The sequence below is a fragment of the Thunnus maccoyii genome, chromosome 3 (assembly GCF_910596095.1).
Source record: "Thunnus maccoyii chromosome 3, fThuMac1.1, whole genome shotgun sequence".
NCBI classification, from domain to species: domain Eukaryota; kingdom Metazoa; phylum Chordata; class Actinopteri; order Scombriformes; family Scombridae; genus Thunnus; species Thunnus maccoyii.
In genome coordinates this window covers 36,963,213-36,978,029 of record NC_056535.1, presented here as the reverse complement: position 1 = coordinate 36,978,029, position 14,817 = coordinate 36,963,213, and the positions used below count along the sequence as shown (strand labels likewise).

Sequence of the window (14,817 nt, the reverse complement as noted above, 5' to 3'; positions counted from 1 at the left end):
TGTGAGCACAGCTGAAAAAATGTGAATGTATTTTAATACCATGTGTAAATGCAAGAAGCCATTCCATAGATCAGATGGCTATAAAAATGTTTTAGAATAAAACAGTGTCATTAAATAAAGAAAGGAAGACAAAAGGAGGATCTTCATTAAATAGTGTTATTATCATTATTTCCATTTAATAAAATAATCATGAGCCTTATTTAACTTAAATGACATTTTTTTCAAATACTGCATTTCGTCCACCCAACATAGATAATATGTTGAGTGCATTATAATTCTATATATTTAACCAGAAGACAAAACATAAAAGTGTCATCCTTCTGACTGACACTAACATATGAATTAAAATGTGTTTAGCTGAAGTCATCCAGATTGAATAGTTGGAGTTTGTTTGTGTCTCAGCTGCAGGAAGCAGCAGCGTGATGACAGACAGCAGGATAAAGACACTCAGCAGGCGACAACTCATCGTGTTTCACATGAAACCATGTTGGGTTTAGACACTGCATTTACAGCCACAGATATCAGGTTGTTACTAAATAACATGAAAAAGTTTCTCTAACAGCAGGAGACTCTCCCTCCTACAGAGAACACAGTGACACTGAGGAACCAAACTTGTCATGAGACCGAAAGCCAAACCCAGGATACAGAGGCTGAGTGAATGTGGTGTTGAAGGTGTGGAGGTGGATCAGTGAGTCAGAGGAGACTCTGTAGAAGGACAGAGTGCCAGCAGGACAGTCCACATACACTGCTACTCTGTTAGAGACAGAGGAGGAGGAGGAGGAGGACGACAACGACGAGATGGATGATCCACTGTTATTGTGCCAGACAGAGTAACCACCATCAGAGTACCTCAGACTCCAGGACTGATCATTCCTTCCAAACCCACAGTCATCACTGTCTCCTTTCCTTCTGATTCCTCTGTAAGTCACTGATATGAAAGCCTGTCCTTCCCACTCAACCTCCCAGTAACAGCGACCAGTCAGATCATTGCTACATAGCAGCTGAGGCCACCTGCAGTCAAATCTGTCTGGATGATCTGGATATGACTGCTCCTCCTCCACATACGTCACCTTCCTGTTGTTGTCAGACAGTTTGAGTTTTCTGTTTACTGTGTTTGGATCCAGTGTGAGTTGACAGAAATCTGATGGAGAGAACGTAACACAATACAGCTGCAATTATTGATCTATTTTCTGATGATGACATCATATTTATCCTCAGTATGATGTGAGTGAGTGATGTCACAGTTTGAAGTTTGCTTTGTTTTCATGAATTAAATGAAAAGCACACTTACACTTCCTCAGACCTGGTGTCAACCATTGGCCTCCAGCAGACTGCAGCCTGAAAGGAGGAGGGGGGTCAGAGAAGCACGTTCTCTTTCAGCAAGCAAACATGGACGTTACATTGCTCTCTTCGACTGTTTTATCATTCTGTTCAAATGTGTCGTTGGGCTTTGATAGACTTTTATCAAATCTGAATCCAGTATACCAATCCCTCTGAAACCCTGATTGTATCTAATCAGGTTTAACTTTCTAACATTTACAGGAAACTTAAGTTAGAAATAACAAAAACTCAAAGATTCAGTTGAGATCTGTGATCAGTGCTAACAGAGAAAATGTTTCCAGCTCTTCCTCCTCTATCAGACATTGTCTCTCCATACCTGAGAGTGTCCAGTCTCCAGCGTGGATCCTCTACAGCAGACAGCATCTTCTCTCCTGAGTCTCCTGGATGATTGTAGCTCACATCCAGCTCTCTCAGATGGGAGGGGTTGGAGCTCAGAGCTGAGGCCAGAGAAGCACAGCCTTCCTCTGTGATCAGACATCCTGAAAGGCTGCAAACACACAAAACACCACACATGTCAGACAGTCAGAGTACTGCTGTGTGCAGTCAGATACAACAACAAACTGTCTCCAAACTAACTGACTAACTAGAAGATGAACTGAATCAGGAAGTTGAACATCCAGCTAGATGGGAAAAGTCACCAGTTCAGGAATGATTCAGCAGCATGTTTTTACCTCATCATTGTGATCTAAATGTAAAAAAAAACAACATTAAAATGTGTTTATGAAGAGTGAAACTTTTGCCAAGAGGAAGAAAGACGACATATTTTTTAGCAGAGTACTGTGTGGACTTTTCAGGTTTGGTATGTTGAAGTTAAACTACACAAAATCAAGGAGCCTCCTGTCGTAAAATGTGACTTCACAGTGGTTCATCAAAGTATCCACCAGACAGAGGCCACAAGTCTGCTCAGCCTGAAACTGATGCTTGAGGAACCCACTGTGAATACTTAGCTGTCAGTGGTGCAATGGTTTTTAGACACATTTGGAAGAAATCTTAATAATTCACAAAAAAAGAGAACACTAAAAATCTGCATGGACAGTAATTATCTACTGCTGGAGTTTAGTAAAAACTGGTTTGACAAGTCATATTAGCAGGGATATTCTTACACAGGTTAAATGTTTATCCTCAAATATCATTCAGATTTAAAATTTTCAGCTATTGAACAGGTTGATTAATTCTGACCTGAGAGTTTCCAGTGCACAGTGTGGACTCCCCAGTCCAGGAGACAACAGCTTAACTCCTGAATCCTGCAGGTTGTTGTTACTCAGATCAAGCTCTCTCAGACTAGAGGACTGGGAGCTGAGAACTGAGGACAGAGCTGCACAGCTTCTCTCTGAGAGGTTACAGCCACTCAGCCTGAGAGGAAATAAAAAGGAAAAAACAAGTAAGACATTAGTGTGGGAGAGCTGCACAGCAGCTCTTTGTACTTTATTCTTTATTTATTTTGTCCTTTTTTGGTATCTATCTACTTCTGTACTGTTTGTCCTCTAAACTTTGTTTAAACAGCAAAACATACATATTCTTCAAGAGATGTGTGCTTGTGTTTTTCTTTATTGTAACATGTTTCAGTTATTTTATATTATTTTTGAAGTATTAAAATTGATAATGGCAGTTTACATTAGGAATTGTCAAACTGAGTTGGAACCTTTGTTAATTTGAGACTCAACTGCTCGGACATCCCTTATCCTACAAAACCAACTCAAACTTTAGAACATTCACAAAACTTTGAATTTTCAGTTGTCAGATTATGTTGTCATACCTTTTGTACTTTTGGAGCAATTAACATCTAAAGTGAGGGCTTTCACAGCAGTTTTCAGGTCTTACCAGTGTGTCATGTGATCAGGCTGAGTGCAGAGCAGAATTATTTTTAGACCAGAAAAAAAATCTAAATGCGTCTCATTCCCACAGTTTTAATTCCTCAATCACATATTATACCTTAAAATATTGTCACAAGCCTCCTCTCTCACACAATGTAAATACATTTCCCATAGGACTTATAGTTTTTGAGATCTAAACCTTAATTGATAGGGAGTCACTGTCACACTTTCATTGACAACAGTACAATCTGCAGGCTCTCAGTCTCTTCTCTCTCCCACTTCTCAAACTTACAGATTCTCTCTTCCTTCAAACACTTTGTACATGGTATACATCCTAATGCTGTGCATGAGTTTCTCCTGTCACTAATCATGTTCAAATATATGACCCAGAAGCTTGATTTTAAGCAAATCAGTTTTTCCTCAACAAAATGTGAGTTTGCTCTCTGTGTTTGTGGATCCTCGGATGGCTCTGTGGTGAAGTCCCAGTAATGGTCAGCTTCCCTGTTTGATTATAAAGTTCTGGGATCAATACTAGCTCATGGCAGTGCTCCTCATAACATTGCTCTTATGATCAAAGTTGCTTTAGATGTTTATCATATACCATCATTCAATGTGAATCCAGCGCTCTTTAATAATTTTAATATTTAGATTGATATGCATCATAAAAAACAGTGATCTTGTATCATTAGGTAACAGTATATCTGAATTGTCCCGCAGTTTAAGCTCATGCCACTTCCTTGCTCCTTTTAGATCCAAAGTTTGTGAGTTCAAAGCCATCTAAGGGCACCACTTAGTAGAGTTGAAGGTGAAAAAAATGCAGATGTACACAGGTGCTGCCAATCTGCTGAGTGAGACTGCGAAACACATTCCTTTTAATAAGACCCCTCTCCCTCTCTGTGTTTTTAACTGTTAGTCACCTCAAACCTTCAAGGGGATGTATTATGCTCATTTCCAGCTCCATATTTTTATTCTTGGACCCCACTAGGGTAGCTTTGCATGACTCACAGTTCAAAAAAAACCTTATATATCTTATACTGGCCCTTTATGCAGCCCCTCAGTTCAGCCTGTCTGAAACAGGCCGTTTTAACTCCTGTCTCTTTGAGCCCCCCTCCCAATGAGCCCATTCTATTCTGTTTGGCCAGCTTCAGGAAGCCTGCCGAGGGGCAGCCATATCCAGGGCCAGCTCAAGGCATAGGCCATATAGGTAGTCACCTAGAGCGCCACCTTGTCTTGTGGGTGCCCTTCCTCATTTTCTGCCTTAGGATAAAAAATGAACAAATGTACAAAGAAAAATAGAAATACACTTTGCACCCCTGTTCCTCACAATTTTCCATCTGCTCTGCACCTGTACTGTGCACACTGAAACAGAGGGACGATGCATCACAGACTTTGTCTGTGATGAGATATCAAGAGGCAGATATTCACATTTATTTAATTATGAAAAGGTCCAAACCTTCAGGTGCACAAGGAAGAAAAGGGAGAAAAGAGGAGGAGGAAAAGAAAGCCCAATACAGAGGTATGTTATCTTATGTTAACATTAAAATGCCATTTTGTGTGTAACGTTAGACGTTTGATTTGTAGCAGCGAAAGCTAATGCTAGACAATGATGCTTTGATAGCTAATGGACTCAGATAACATTACAGATTGAAGGATATGAGACTGAATGGTAGTCAGAAGCTATCTATCTGGATAACTGCTCCAACCTACAATGTAAGGCATTGTGCTGAAATTTCACTGACCAATATCAGTGATAATGACTCCTGCAGACACTATCAATTGGAACATATCCTGAAGTATGTGAGTCCATCAAGGCAGCACCTATAGATCCTGCCAGCCCTGTCTGATATGGTGAGGACAGAGTTAGTCAGCAGAGGCCATATTATATTAACTATATTCAATATTAACAATATTCAATAACTCCTAACCCTTTTCCCCAAACTATGTGTTGTAGTATAACCAACAGCAGACCATTAATGTGTGAAGTGATTTTAGGAACACTACACTGTATAAGAGTGAAGTTATTGAATATTGTTTAAAGTATGTCTTTTCGGTGTTGCACTTTGTAGACAGTCCCTGTGCACTCGCCTCACAGTTGGCTGTACATAGAAAATAATGTTATTTGTCCAGCTCAGAGGACAGATTGTTTTGGTGAAATTAAGGTTGTAGCTCATTGTCTACCTTAGAGGCCTTGTTTCTATTTTAACACTGTTTTGCTTATGAGTTATTGATGTGTTCATCACTCTGAAGCGTCCTCTGGAAACACTTTTGTTGTGTTGTGGTATTTCTAGCATTTTGTTAATGTGTTCTGTTGTGCTATTTGCAGCACCTTTTCTAAATGTTGTTGCATGTGTTGTCAAATTGATGAGGAGGTTTTCTTAATTGGATTTTGTTTTGTCTATTTGCATGTGTTTTATTAACCTGCAGCGTGTTTGACCTTGTCAGTCACCGTACTTACCTCATTAATTGACACTTTAGACACATTTAATATGAACATCCAACATTGTGACATCATTTGTATGACTGAAAATGTTCTCACAAACACAAGCAAACAATACATACAAAAACATAACATACTGGCATGCACAAACACATATACACAATTTTCAAGAAAAGTTTTTGCTTTCTTTGTTTATTGTGTACCATCTTGCTGTGCAACTTCAGCTCCCCTTTATTATTATTATAAGAATGTCAGAGCTATGACCCTCATTTTCTTTGCAATTAAAAGTTTAAATATGAAAATCTGATCTTGCTTACTATGTGACATGTTGGCTCAGTATAGCATAACTGTCTTACAAACATTAGATCGCAGTTTTGATTCCACCTACAATTCTGTTGTCTTTAATAAAATGAAACTTGGTGCACAAGTTCTCCATGAGAATGTACATAAAATTTTGAAGCATAGCACCAATAACCCCACCTTGTGGCCATTAGTAAAACACCACCATACTACAAATTAACTATCATGTATCTTTAATGTAATATCTTATGGTTACCAAATTCAGCAAAGTTGTATGGATGGGGATGCTGAATAGTTCTGTAGCATTTGATAAAAATTTCACTTGTAAGTGACGCTAAAAGATTTTTAAAACTTGCTGCTGGAGCAGTAGCTTAGCTTTCACATGCATTTTCTCCAGGAAATGCACATTCTAGTTTATTTTTCTGTCCTGTTGAAAAGACAGCAGAGTATTTAAATAATGATAAATAAATCCAACTATCTGTGTACTTACAGAGCTTTGTTGGAGGCTTTGACCACTGGCAGCAACCTCAGAAGAGCCTCCTCTGAAGCAGAGTATTTCTTCAGGTCAAACACGTCCAGATCTTTTTCTGATGACAGTAAGATGAAGACCAAAGCTGACCACTGAGCAGGAGACAGTTTATCTGTGGAGAGACTTCCTGAACTCAGGGACTGTTGGATCTCCTCCACTAGAGAATGATCATGCAGTTCATTTAGACAGTGGAACAGATTGATGCTTCTCTCTGCAGACAGATTCTCACTGAGCTTCTTCTTGATGCACTTGACTGTTTCCTGATTGGTCTGTGAGCTACTTCCTTTCTGTGTCAGCAGACCTCGTAGGAGAGTCTGATTGGTCTGCAGTGAAAGACCCAGGAGGAAGCGGAGGAACAAGTCCAGGTGTCCATTTGGACTCTTCAGGGCCTCGTCCACAGCACTCTGGTGGAGATGTGCCATTGCAGATTCTTGTTTAGTTTCAGACTTCTGAGATGTTGTTTGTTCTTCTGCCAGCAGATTGACTCCAGACTTGATGAATGTCAGATGAACATGAAGAGCAGCAAGAAACTCCTGAACGCTCAGATGGATGAAGCAGAACACCTTGTCCTGGTACAGCCCTCTCTCCTCTTTAAAGACCTGTGTGAACACTCCTGAGTACACTGAGGCTGCTCTGATATCGATGCCACACTCTGTAAGGTCTGATTCATAGAAGATCAGGTTGCCTTTCTGCAGCTGCTCAAAAGCCAGTTTTCCCAGAGACTCAATCATCGTCCTGCTCTCTGGAGTCCAGTGTGGATCTGTCTCAGCTCCTCCATCATACTTGATGTTCTTCAGTTTGGACTGAACCACCAGGAAGTGGATGTACATCTTAGTCAGGGTTTTGGGCAACTCTCCTTCATCTCTGCTTTTCAACACATTCTCCAGAACTGTAGCAGTGATCCAGCAGAAGACTGGCATGTGGCACATGATGTGGAGGCTTTGTGATGTCTTGATGTGGGAGATGATTGTGCTGGCCTGCTTCTCATCTCTGAATCTCTTCCTGAAGTACTCCTTCTTCTGTGGGTCAGTGAACCCTCTGACCTCTGTCACCATGTCAACACACTCAGGAGGGATCTGATTGGCTGCTGCAGGTCGTGTGGTTATCCAGAGGCGTGCAGAGGGAAGCAGTTTCCCCCTGATGAGGTTTGTCAGCAGCACATCCACTGAGGTGGACTCTGTAACATCAGTCAGGATCTCATTGTTGTGGAAGTCAAGAGGAAGTCGACACTCATCCAAACCGTCAAAGATGAACACAACCTGGAGCTCTTCAAACCTGCAGATTCCTGCTTCTTTGGTTTCAGTAAAGAAGTGATGAACAAGTTCCACCAAGCTGTACTTTTTCTCTTTCAGCACATTCAGCTCCCTGAAAGTGAATGGAAATGTGAAGTGTATGTCGTGGTTGGCTTTGTCTTCAGCCCAGTCCAGAGTGAACTTCTGTGTTAAGACCGTTTTCCCAATGCCAGCCACTCCCTTTGTCATCACTGTTCTGATTGGTTCATCTCTTCCAGGTGAGGCTTTAAAGATGTCTTCATGTCTGATTGTTCTTTCTGGTCTGTCTGGTTTCCTGGATGCTGTTTCAATCTGTCTGAACTCATGTTCATTATTGACCTCTGCAGTCCCTCCCTCTGTGATGTAGAGCTCTGTGTAGATCTGATTCAGAAGGGTTGGGTTTCCTGCTTTAGCAATCCCCTCAAACATGCACTGGAACCTCTTCTTCAGATTAGACTTGAGTTTAGACTGACAAACTGCAGGACTTCCTGAATGAATACACAAGAAATAAGATCATTTATTTATTCATAAAGAAAATCTGGCAGTTTAATTCACCTAAGGAATGCACATATGAATATCTTTTCCACCATCTCTTGACACATCAGTAAATGTCTCATTTATCCAGCATGTTAAATCTTTATAGAAATCCTCTTACTGCTCTGCAGATGATCAGCCAGCCGCTTCTGCTTCATTCTCCTCAGGAAGTGCAGTGTGATCTTCAGAAATGCCTCTCTGTTGCTCCTCCTCTGCTCTTCCTCCCCATCATTCAACACCTCCTCATCCTCCCTCTGACTCTCTAAGCATTCTGGGTAATCTGAACTCAGATCCCTCTGCATCTTCTTCAGCTCGTTCTTCACAAAACTGACAATGTTCTCCTCCAGCCGCTGGAACAGAATACTATATGAATGACACAATCAAACTAAAATCATGAAGCAAACATCAGATCCATGTTGGACAGACTGACAATCCACTGGTCTACAAAGTGCAGCATGGAGATGATTGTGAACAGAATAGGTGTAAAAGTAGTTGTTGTACATGTACAGACCATAAATATGGAGTCCAGGTTTGTGTGATGTTGCTGGGCAGACTGACCACTGGGAACCTCTGAGCTCTCCTGGTCCACTCTGTGGAGGAATCATGAGGAACAAAAGATTATTTTTGCACTATAGACTGTACACAGTTTTGGGCTTGTTACAGTGTTTGCTTTCTCTCATTATTTATTTCAGTGAAAACCAGTTGTAAACACTAATGTAAGCTGTGATAAGACACTCTGTCAGAAGAGATGACTGACTAACATATCTCATGAAGAAGTGTCAGAACAAGTCCATCTGGTTTAATAATCAGGTCGAAGTACCCATTGACCACTCATTCTTCAGGAAAGAACAGCTGAGTTCAGGGTAGTATGGACTAATGGATATTTATAGGAACACTGGCTATCTTAAAGCATCCCTACTCTGGAGTGGGAAGAGTTCTTGCAGCCAGTTTAGGATTCTTCCAGTAAAAGTCTGGTTTATGTTCTCATAAATATCGCAAGGTGACTGATAGTTGGAACACTTCAAGGCTTGTGTCATTACCAAACTCTCCTGATTGAAACATCAGTATAAAAGATGAAAAACTGAATATAAAATCAGAGGGAGAAAAGTTAATGTTACAGAGTTAAGTTTATGAATGTAATGTAATTTAATGTAAGTTCATTTTATGTAGTTAAGTTAAAGTTAACTACATCTCCCAAGGTAAATTCCACTAATGAACATCCAATCACAGAGCTTCACATTCTGTTGGGTGCTCCTGCTAAAGGCAGGCAAAAGCTAAAGATGGCATTTTGAAGAAACCTGATAAAATATTGAACAGTTTAAATTAGTTCACTTTCATGTTCTGGATCAGTTTGGAATATATTTGGGTTCCCGTGTAAAGTGTGTGAGCATCTAAAGGGAAGTAGAGAAATTACATGATCCCCAGGTCAAGAAGGGATTAGGAGGCCATTAACCTCCCAGATACGCAAAACAGTACAGGTCAATATGGCCGGCATGTAATGGTATACACCACCTTTCCTTTGAGCAAGGAACACACCCATACCAAATGCTCCAACAGAAGCCATGATGGCCAAATCTAAGAGAGATTATGTTTTTGTAATCCAGCAGAGGCAGAGCCCTACAATACTGACGGAGCTGCACTGGAGCAGTCATGCTACAAAGCAAACCCAAGATGTATAAAAACAATACAAAGAGTCTTGGTTTATTCTTCATAACAGGGTGACTGATTTTGGGCAGAGAGTTGTATTCAACTGCTCCCCCTCCTATCATGGCTAAACTTAGAAGTTTAGGCAGTTTCTGCTGCCTGGACCCTCACTGTGAGCATCCTGCTTGATGTACTGCTGCACTTTAGGGTGCATACTACAGTTAGCAGCAGAGATGTCAAAGATGTGTTCCATCAGAACGAATTGCTGCCAGAGGACAAACCTCTTTAATGGTTCCTATGGAGCAACATGCAGCAAGATGTCCAGCCAATTATGTATGAATGACAAGTTCTTCATTTTGGAACAACCAGCTCACCACTCTACACATTTGACCACAGTCAACCAGGGGAAGATCTGCGAGAAACAATGAAGAAGCACTTTTACATGGACAACTATCTACAGAGTTTTGCTTCTCCCAAGGATGCTAAGAGTTGAAAGAGTGCTGTAATGATTAAACAAGCTCCTGAAAGAAAGAGGATCTGATCTGAAGCAGTGGGTGAGTAATGACCCCAATGTGATTAGTCACCTTCTAAGAGGGATTGGACCAGAAAGTAATGAGCTATACTCAACCTTACCAGACAGACCCTCAAGAACTGGCCCTGGGGCTGAGATGGATTCTCCAGTCAGACACAGTTATGTACAATGGAGTCTTTACTACCTACAGTGAGGGACATTAACCAACTGTTGGCAAGCCAATATGATTGATCCATCAGGTTTCCTCATTCTTTTCATTACAAAGTTCTAGTGCAGCTGCTGTGGACGAAACAGAGACTGTGATGATCCACTATTGCGAAGTGACATTTGGAGGCCTGGAGAACCTGGGAAGGAGAACTGCCACACCTGGACAAGGTCAGCCTGCCATGGTGCTGTGTAGGCCTACAAATTTCACAGGCATCCCAATCTGACTAACCAGCTATCTAACAAGTTTAAAGCCCATATAACATTCTTCATGGCAATGAAAACTGAGGCTCATGGGTATTGTAGTATTGAGAGCCATTTACCAAACGGAGGAACAAAGTTGAAATAATTCAAACTGATGGTCAGAACATAAACATATAGTATACTGTATTTTCTCTAATAGTGGCCGGTCAATTAAAAACCGGGGGTGTGGCCGGGGGTGTGGTCGACACGAACAAATAAAGACCGGCCCCAAATACAGGCCAGGGAGGGAAAAAACAAGGATGGATTGAGACCGTATTCAGACCAAATCAGGTGTTGCGCACCGCTGCAGGGTTGTACGGTGGTGTGCAGGGGTGTGGTGTGTTTATTTGTGCTCTAGAAAGTAACCGCTGTGAAACAATTAGATATTTTTTTATTGATCTGATTCACTGCTTTCTTACCAGCTCCATCTCTTCATTCACTCTCTAGCCCCCTCTCCCTCTTTTTCTCTCGTCTTTTTTTAAAATGAGTTGGGAAACCGACAGCAAAGCCTAACTTTTCCTTTTAACGTTATCAAATAAAAGAAAATGTCCGCCCCGCTCCTCTTGGTGCCTGTTATAATGTGACTGTATTTGTAGGAATGTGCAAGTGCCACAAGATGGCGGTAGCTATATTTGAAGTACCATATAGGACCTGTACAAGTGTCAGTGACTAGATTTTCCATAACACCAATTCTACAACACTGTAGAGAGTGAACATGGCACCCACCAGACGGAAGTTTGACATCAAATTCAAAGAGAGTTTTACAATATGCAGAGGAAAATTAAAGAGCGAAAGCTGCAAGACCTTTTGACACTGACCCGAAAAGAATCAGATACTGGAAAAAACAGTAGCGTGAGCTGCTGTTAACTGACAAGAGGAGAGCACGGCTAGCTGGAGGTGGGAGGAAGAAAGTTAGCTTGGAGCTGGAGAGACAGCTGATTGATATTTGATATTTGATATTTGACTGTGCTGTTAACTGGCTATTAATGTTTATATCCAGCGTAACGTTACCTCAGATTTGTTTAGTTTTTATGTGACACTGGCCATATTTCCCCCCCAGTACTTGACCAGTCATACTTCACACAAGTTGTATTGAAATGTTTGTGTAATGTTTCATGATAAAAGTCGGGAAATTAAGGCTTTTTATTTGATTAATAGCATAATGCATAATGCAGTAACAAAAATTTAACAGAGCAAACGGAAGCAGATCAGAAAACAGGGAGGCCTCATACTAAAATATGAGCAAATATACTTATCAAATGGAGGGGATTAGAAATAAAGGCCTCTCTCTAATATAAGGCCTGGTGCCCTCTGCAGTTGAGGTAAATAAAGACCCCGGCAACTATTAGAGAAAATACGGTAGTTACATTATCTTGGAGACTGATGTGTTTCTGTATTGATGAACACTGAGGAGATCATTGTGGCAGGTTGTCCACTAATTGCAGGGTTGGCGGTTCAATCCCCTCCTGTCCACATGTTGAAGTGTCTTTAAGCAAGACACTGAACCCCAAATTGCTCCAAATGGTCATGAAGCACCTTGCATTATAGCTCGCTGTCATTAGTGTGTGATTGTGTGTTTGGATGCGTGAATCAGAAGCAAAATGTAAAACACTTTGGATAAAAGCACAATATTAACTCAGTCCATCCATCACTAAAGGTGCAACGTGTAAGAATTGGCCACATAGTTCAAACAAAAAAGGGGGCACCATAGCACCAGAGAGCCGAAAGCACAGTCCCCCCTTCACATTTTGTTGATACATTTAGTTAATTTTTGAATGTTTGAAACAAAAATTCTGGCCAAATCTTACACATTGCACATTTAAAGGAAAACTTTCAGCGGGGAAAATACTTTTGGGAAATTCCTCACACTTCACAACTATTCCACCAGTTACGTATTACCGTATTAATAGAATACTGTCACTGCAATCATATCTGTCCATACATGTTACCATTTACGTATTTTTGTGCACTTAACATTTAACAGGTGACACAATAATTTTTCGTTTCAGACAGAAAATGGTGGATTAGTTTGACCAGTTTTCTTCATAGAGTTGTTGAATATCAGTAGTAGAAGTGCAGTTATACTGGGCAGCTGTCCTTTTACATTCATTTACAGCTTACCTGATTGCAGCAGAAGGTTGTTGTCCTTTAAAATCATCGAAGCGACCCTTTGACCAGTCACTCTTCATAGACACACAGCTGGGTTCAGATCCAGGTTCACGTCCAGGTTCACGTTCAGATTCAGGTTGACGCTCAGGTCCAGAGGAGTCTGGTCTCTGATGGATTCTGGAAGAAGACCAGCAGAGAGAAAATTCACTGTTAACTATTCAGCTTCAGTAACAGTTCATTAACATGAACTGTGCTCCATCCTACAGGATCATTGTAGACCAACAGGAGCACTGAAGCCAGCTGTACATCTAACTGACCACTAGGGAGAGCTCATTGGTTACCAAACCATTAATGTAAAACACTGCCAATATTGTGTGTATCCATGGTTACCGTAGTCATTGATTTCACTGAGTTATAAAATGATTAAAAAATAATTCAAAACACTCTGGTCAACAGATGCCTCAATAGACATGAATTATAATCCTTCATAAAACAACTTGAGTATCAAAGTCCGGTATCAGAGTGAAATACTACATTTATACCAGACTCTCATCTGAAGATTCTACTTTTATAGTTTTATTATGAGTCAATGTTTCACTGCAAATATGCTCAGAGGCCACTTTATTAGGAACAATCTAATGCAATCAAATACAACAGCTCTGTCATAAATTCTACTTTTGCAAAGCTTCTACATTTTCAGTTTTTGTTGACATTGATAATTCTACTTTATGTTTATTACTGAGGTCATAGTGGGTGGTGGTGGTGTGCTGGAGTGCAGTATATTGAAAAGTGTTCCTAATATTCAGCTCTCCTCATGTTAATGGCGTGGAAAAAATGTTAGAAACACTTATACATATATAGCACTCCAGTACACCACCATCACCCACTATTACGTCTGGTAGTACCATCGGGGCCTGGTACGAAATCAGGATCCAGACTCTTCCGGTTTGTGCTTCCTTGATGGTGGATGAGTTACTCGTCTCCATAAAGTGCGTTCGACTAACGACTGAAACTCAGCTCTTCTGTAAACACCTCAACACTTGAGCCCCTTCACCCTTTTAGCACTTTTTGTTGATTGTTGTACTACTTTCTTGTTGTTTATGGTATTTCTTAATGTACCCATCTATTCCCAGTCATTTCTTACTTTAATTATGTAAAAAAACAAACAAAAAAACTTTTATCTAACACTCTTTCTCATTTCACTTGTATCTGGTCAGCTACTTCAGAATTTGTACCATGGCTCTTTCTGAGTCACTGTCCTCTAATGTTTGATTGTCTTTCCTCCCTTGTAAGTCACTTTGGATCAAAGCATCTGCCAAATGACGAAATGTATATGTAATGCAATAGATGGATTGGTCCTCAGGGACACACAGCTGGGTACAGAGAAGTCTGGAATCTGCTGCTGGAAACTTTTCAACCAACAAGCTATCACAACAAGAAACAATCAGCAGAATCACATCTATCAGTCATTATTTGTCCATGTTCATACATACACATACCGTAGCTTGTGCATATAAAAGGTGATACAATCATTTCATGTTTCAGACAGAAAATGGTGGATTAGTTTGACCAGTTTTCTTCATAGAGTTGTTAAATAGAGTAGCAGTAGTAGAAGTGCAGTTATACTGGGCGGCTGTCCTTTTACATTCATTTACAGCTTACTTAATTGCAGCAGAGGGTTGTTGTCCTTTAAAATCATCAAAGTGACCCTTTGACCAGTCACTCTTCATAGACACACAGCTGGGTTCAGATCCAGGTTCAGATTCAGGTTCAGGCTCAGGTTTAGGTTCATACTCAGGTTCAGAGGAGTCTGGTCTTGGATGGATCCTGGTAGACAGAGAGGAAGACCAGCAGGGAGA

At 40.6% G+C, this 14,817-nt stretch overlaps 1 protein-coding gene across 1 annotated transcript; it reads right to left on the bottom strand.

Moving 5' to 3' along the window:
- Positions 1–204: 204 nt before the first annotated feature.
- LOC121894412 (NLR family CARD domain-containing protein 3-like) lies at positions 205–14,688 on the bottom strand. The gene is made up of 8 exons (XM_042406986.1): positions 14,626–14,688; positions 8,738–8,818; positions 8,348–8,531; positions 6,383–8,180; positions 2,521–2,694; positions 1,658–1,828; positions 1,292–1,338; positions 205–1,141 (listed from the first exon to the last, which is right to left on the bottom strand). The coding sequence occupies exons 1-8, from the start codon at positions 14,686–14,688 to the stop codon at positions 579–581; spliced, it is 3,081 nt and encodes a 1,026-aa protein (XP_042262920.1). The 3' UTR covers positions 205–578.
- Between the last annotated feature and the right edge of the window lie 129 nt (positions 14,689–14,817).

What these genes read in the sequence shown, in the direction of transcription:
- LOC121894412 (XM_042406986.1), bottom strand. Translation starts at nt 14,688, where the DNA reads ATGAAGAGTGACTGGTCAAAGGGTCACTTTGATGATTTTAAAGGACAA. An exon ending in TGGAGACTGGACACTCTCAG is followed by an intron (nt 1,339 to 1,657) that starts GTATGGAGAGAC and finishes TCCTCCTTTCAG; the next exon opens with GCTGCAGTCTGCTGGAGGCC. An exon ending in GACACCAGGTCTGAGGAAGT is followed by an intron (nt 1,142 to 1,291) that starts GTAAGTGTGCTT and finishes TCTCTCCATCAG; the next exon opens with ATTTCTGTCAACTCACACTG.